Source organism: Myotis davidii, unplaced genomic scaffold, assembly GCF_000327345.1.
Source record: "Myotis davidii unplaced genomic scaffold, ASM32734v1 scaffold747, whole genome shotgun sequence".
Lineage (NCBI taxonomy): Eukaryota > Metazoa > Chordata > Mammalia > Chiroptera > Vespertilionidae > Myotis > Myotis davidii.
The window spans coordinates 39,652-45,951 of NW_006298695.1; the positions used below are offsets into that span (position 1 = coordinate 39,652).

Genomic DNA, 6,300 nt, shown 5'->3' on the forward strand with positions numbered 1-6,300 from the left:
TTCTGCTGGGGAAGGGGTTAAGAGGTTTTATTCCCTCCCTAACTTCAGGGGAAAATCCCTACCTGGGGAAACAACCTTTCTCGGAGAGGTGACCTTGGTTAAAACACAGCGCCAAGAAGGTGAGAAAACATATTAAGAACAGTATGCCATATATGCCAGGTCCCTTGAAACAGCAAGGATGGACCGGCTCCCGGCATCACCTATGGAAATACCGATTCTCAAACTCAGTAAGCCTATTGGAGTGACACATTTCTAATCTACGTTCATAACAGAGAGGCCGCGCAGACAAGGGAGGGTCTTAACGCAGGCGAGGCGAGGGGATGGCCATCCAGCTGGAAGGGGCGTGCCTGGGCCGGCTCCCAGCGGCCGAGTGAACCAGACTCGGGGGGGAGAAAAGCCTTCCTACTTCTGAGGGGAAATAGTTGTCAACCTAGAATTACACTGAGAAAATGTCTGAAAAATGAGGACTTAAAAAGAGTTGAATAAAGATACTTTCAAAAAAATGAGCTTGTCACCAATGGATCCTCATTTAAGTTAATTCAAAAAGATTTCCTACAGACAAAAGAAAAGAAGCCCCGAAGGAAGATGTGAGATGCAGAAGGAACAGTGAGCAAAGGGAGCAGCCGCTGTGGATGTGGGTCAGGCCCGCGATGCCCGTGGGGTGCGCTCCGTGGAGGCAGCCACTGCCATGCTGCGGGGCCGGCGGCGGGACGGGGCTTGGAAGTGGGGCCGAAGACGGGGTGGAATCTGCTTGGACGAGGGCTTGCTTCTTGTGGACGAGCGGAGAAAAGGGTTTCCTGAGGGGGGATCCGCTCCTGGCGAAGACGGGGTGCAGACGGGAAACAAGGACTGAGACGCGAGGCTCAAGGGGAGCAGCAGCGCGGGGGCCTGGGTGGCAGGGGCGCTGCTGTGGGAGATGCTGGCCAACAGCGTCCGCTGTGCCCCACACGCCTAGAATTATCCTGAGAGAAAGGGCTTTCAAAAACGAGGACTTAAAAAGAAGAGTTGAATAAAAATACCTCGGCAGCCGCCACCCTGATCGTCCGCAGCCGCCACGCGATCGGACCCTCCTCCAGCAAAGAGAGTGCCATTCGATGGAGGCCCGCGTGGTGTCAGCGCTTTTCAGCAATAAAGTATTTTTCATTAAAGTATGTTGGCTGTTTTCTCCGACACGATGCTGTCGCACACGTAACAGAATACGGAGTGTAAACAGCTTTTATACGCACCGGGAGACGGACACTCCTGGGACTCCCTTTTTGTGACACCCACTTAGTTGCGGCAGCTGGACCCAGCCCGGGATCTCTGATGCACACCCAGAGCGCAAACCTTACGCAAAACGATGACTTAGACCTTATTGGAATTTTAGAAAGCCGAACCACAAACTGTGATGAGGTCGTGGCAGCCCGTATGCCGACAGTGTTCGTGGGGCGGGGCGGGTGGGTTGTTTAAAGCAACAGGAAGAGCCAGCCCAGCAGAAAAGCGGGCGGAGCAGAAGAAAACTCCTGTGAGAGGAAGCCGAGGTGGACAGGGTGCTCGCCTGGTTAGCAATGGAAAGGGGGCAGTGGAAGCCCCGGGAGACACAATGCTGCATCTACCCAGTTGGCAAAGGTGATTGAGTCTGACAAAGTGAGGCTCTGGGCGACAGAAACTCTTAGAGAAACTCAGGGACATGGACAACCGGTGTGCTTGCCTGGGACGGACATGGACAACGGGTGTGCTGGCCTGGGACGGACGTGGACAACGGTTGTGCTGGCCTGGGACGGACATGGACAACGGGTGTGCTGGCCTGGGACGGACATGGACAACAGGAGTGCTGGCCTGGGACGGACATGGACAACGGGTGTGCTGGCCTGGGACGGACATGGACAACAGGAGTACTTGCCTGGGGAAGGGGGAGGAGGGGCAGAGGGTCCAGGGGGATAAATGGTGATGGACCCGGACTTCACTTGGGGTGGCGATCTCACAATATAGTGTCAGGTGATGTGTTCTGAAACGTGCACCTGAAACTTGTGTAATTTTGTTAGCCAGGGTCACCCCAATACATTCCATTAAAATAATTAAATGCATCACTTTTTAAAAGAAACTCTTATAAGCTGATGGTAGGAGTGTCACTGATGCCATCACTTTGGGACTCTGTGTCCAGTGGACTCCATGGAAGGAAACCTCCTGTGTGTGCCCGAGACGGCAGTCCCTGGACGGGCAGGAAAAGGAGAAGTAGCCCGGCTGGAGAGCTGGATCGTGTAATAGCCACACGGCGTGGACACGACACCCACAGGGACACTCTGAACAAAGGAGCCCCAGGCACAGGTCGGGGGGAGCCAGTCAGAGAGGAACATGCTTAAGTTCACAATAAGCAGCAGACACGGGTGAAAAGTCCAGAAAAAGAACCGATCTACCCAGAATTCAGGGGGGAGGGAGTGGGGCCACAGGGCTTGTAGTGGTCGGCAAACTCATTAATCATCAGAGCCAAATATCAACAGTACAATGATTGAAATTTCTTTTGAGACCCAAATTTTTTAAACTTAAACTATATAGGTAGGTACATTGATATTAACTTGATTAGGGTCCTCCTAAGGCTTAGGAAGAGCCACACTCAAGGGGCCAAAGAGCCGCATGTGGCTGGCGAGCCGCAGTTTGCTGACCATGGGTAGGGTATCAAATGTGATTGCTTTTTTATTATTGAATTAATTGAGATGAAGTACAAATGTAATTATGTTTCATTTCTTTTTCAGAGTATGGGTATCATGGGCATTTGTTGTCTTATTCTTTGTAACCAACACATATTTTATAAGTCCTCCTCGGTATCTAATATTTCATTAAATGCAAGTATAAATTATATATTTGAATTACAAATTAACAAGAAAAATTCTCTAACTATCAAGAGGAAGTCATGGTGTCCTTGGCTGGGTGGCTTAGCTGGCGGGAGCGTCATCCTGTGCACCAAGAAGGGTGTAGGGTTGCTCCCCGGGTGGGACGCGTATAGGAGGCAACTGATGGATGCTCCTTTCACATTGGTGGTTCTCTCTCACTCTCCCTCTCAAATTAATAAAGACAGGTCCTCAGGTAAGGATTTAAAAATGAGAGAGAGAGAGAAAGAGAGAGAGAGAGAGAGAGAGAGAGAGAGAGATTCATCGTGAGTTGGCCAGGGACATCCTCCCAGGAGCACGATACGTATTGAACTGAGTGGTGTTTTATACACATGCAAGCAAATGCACATTTGTTTTTTCTAACAACACGACTTTGCTGTATCTCAGCAGAGTGGGCCTTGGTTACTTGTGTTGCTGGGTTGTTGTAGGAGCTAAGGTGGCCTCTTCAAATGGGGCTCCTCCAGGTGGGGTGGCTCTGCATGGAGACTGCTGTCTGCTATGACCTCCTTTTGATGGTCAGAGGGCACGGCACTCAGGGATACGGTGGTCAGAGGGGCGAGCCAGGTGCTGGGTCTGCGGGGTGAGCCGGGTGCTGGGTCATGGTGTGAGCCGGGTGCTGGGTCATGGTGTGAGCCAGGTGCTGGGTCATGGTGTGAGCCGGGTGCTGGGTCATGGTGTGAGCCGGGTTCTGGGTCATGGTGTGATCCTGGGGACCTGGTTTCTGGGCCCACACTCACTGCTGCAGAACTCCCCATCCTCTTGCCGATGTGGGGGCCTCGTTCTCGGAAAGCCCTCCTCATCCTGTGTCAGAGGCAAACTAGGGAGGATCTGCCAAAGCTGAATTACGAGAGGAGAGGGGAGCACCCGCCGCCCCCAGGAGGGCCGGTCATTGGGCCTTGTTCCCAGTGAGATGTCACGAGGACTGTCATTTTGTTCTAAAATAAGACCTCGCTGTTGGCAGCCACATCCCATCGTTTCTCCCAGCAGGTCTGTGGGTCTCCCGGGACAGCACCTTCTGCCTGTGGGGAAGGGGGCGGTCCTCAGGTCTCCCTCTTGTGGCCTGTGCCCAGCGTGGCGCCGGGACTGGGCAGCAGGGAGGGCACGCCGTGTCCAGCAGAGGACAGGCCCGAGCTAACCCTGTGCTTCTGCTTCCTCACAGTCAGCAACAAGGACAGACTGGAAAGATCGTCGGGACTGAGGATTCTTCAGGCCGGAGCGGGGTCGGTGAGTGGCGGGGGCTGCCCTGAGATGCGTCGGTGCGCGGCGTGCTGTCGGCGTGGAGGCCTGTGCCGGGGGTCCAGTAACGTCGCGTGGCTGGGGCGGCTGACTGGCTGGTGCCAGGTTAGCAGTCCGATGGTTGAGATGCTGGTGCCGGTGCCGGCTAATGTGACTGTTGCTGGTGGCCTTTGAGGAAGCAGTTGTGAGTAAGAAAAACAGTGAAACCGTCAGAACACACATGCTTCCTTGTTTCCGTTCATTGTGCACTAGTGGGCCGGGGAGTTCCCTTCCCTCGGGGCTGGGGGGGGGGGGGGATGTATCTCAGCTGTTCTGGGACGTGTCTGTGGGGAGGCGCTACAGGGCCGGCGCTTCCACAGTTGGATGTGAGTCCCGGCAGCTCCGGTCAGGCGCGCTCCGTTGGTTCGGAAGGAGGCACTTGACCTGACACTCGGTCAGCAAGTGCAGCTGACAACGCCCGAGGCCTGCGGGCGTCCAGGTCTCCAGGCAACTGAACTAACTGCAGGCGGAACAGCGCTGCTCCCTCTTAGAAGGGGTGTGGCCACTCTGAGTCCGCGTGGACCAAACCAGCCTTTGCTGTCGCTGTAGAAACTAGATTTCATGGCTCGCCGTCTCCGACAATTGACCATTGGGCAGCCATAAGGGCTCCTGCTGATGGCTGAGACCCGCCGCTTTCTTGGGGGAAATCTCCCCGCAGCCACAAGTCCTGCTCCCACACGAGAGCCTGTGTAACTGGCCGTTTTCACGACCAGCAGCTCCGCCCTAACGGGGAGCAGGCGTGCAGAGGCGGCTCTCCAGCAAGCGCAGCGCCTGCGGCTTGTGCTCCTGTGACAACGCAGGACGCATGCGGGAACTGACAGAACCCATCAGAGGAGGTGGGAGGGATGGGGTCCCAGGACCGCTGGTGCCCACGGAAGGGCTGTTTCTGCAGCACGGATATTTCTGGTGTCCAGGGCAGGCTAGGAGTGTGTCTGGATGTGAGGCTGGCCCTGCCGGGGAAGGGCAGGACTGGCAGTGGGTAGAGAGGAACCCATCTGGCAGCTGAACCGGGAGGGCCTCTTCCGGCTCTCCTGCTTCTCAGGGGCTCAAGCAGTGGTTCTCAACCTTCCTAATGCCGCGACCCTTTAATACAGTTCCTCATGTTGTGGTGACCCCCAATGTCATTGTTACAAATTGAACATAATTAAAGCATAGTGATTAATCACAAAAACAATATGTAATTATATATGTGTTTTCCATTGGTCTTGGGCGACCTTTGTGAAAGGGTCGCGATCCACAGGTTGAGAACCGCTGCCCTAAAATGACCAATCTGTGCTCACACGCTACCCGCAGGTCTGTGTGAATTTGTCATGCGATGTGCGTGGCGGTGGGCAGTGTGACTTCGTGCCACGGGCACCATGGGAATGAGGGGGCGGGGGCGGATCCTAGTGGATGCCTGGACACAACTCCGTTTCCCGCCAGGCCCACGCGGTCCTCTCCTGTCGGTGGGAAGATGCCGAGCGTGTGCATGGCTGCTGTCAGAACCGGAATCCGGGATTTAGCGCTTTGCCGACAAGAACGGGTTTCACGCAGGGTGGGCCCGGTTGGTACGCAGGGAGTGTGGGCAGCGATGGCCCCCTGACCGGGACTCCCGCAAAGTTGGCTGAGACAGGTAGCCCTGCTCAAATGGTGCTGGTGGCCTGCGCCCTGCCCGAGCCCCCGGGCCCCCATGGGGACAGCCGGGATTTCTGCAATGAAGACCTGCTTTTAACCAGCGGCCGGCGGCAGCCTCCACAGCTTTAAAAACACGTCTCGCCCTCCCACTCAATGCCACACGCCCGGAAGTCTATCTCAAGGTTCACCAGGCAAGAGAATGGGAAAACCGCAGCTCTGGGAAAAGCCCAAACGGATCTACATGAGAAAGCATAGTAAGGTAACTAATCACATTGTATTAGCCAAATAAACGGAATTCAATGATTCTGGTAAAAGTCAGATGAGGCCCTGGCCGGGGCACATTCCAGGTGGCAGGTTCAGTCCCCTGTCAGGTGTGTGCAATGTTTCTCTCCCACACTGATGTTTCTCTCTCTCCCTTCTCCTCTCTAAAATCAATAAAACAATAAACTATAAAGAAAGACATCTGAGAACCATAAAGGCAAAGGCAGCCACGGAAACTGTCCACAGCAATGAGGCTCAGACACCTCGCCCAGACCTGAGGCCG

General features: G+C 54.8%; 1 protein-coding gene across 1 annotated transcript in view; it reads left to right on the forward strand.

Annotated features, from left to right (window-relative positions):
• Nucleotides 1–6,300, forward strand: part of LOC102755232 (receptor-type tyrosine-protein phosphatase N2-like) — a 216,209-nt gene that overhangs the window by 17,105 nt on the left and 192,804 nt on the right. The window contains 1 exon segment of the mRNA XM_015570934.1: nt 4,027–4,091. Within this exon segment, the coding sequence (XP_015426420.1) occupies nt 4,027–4,091 (65 nt within the window).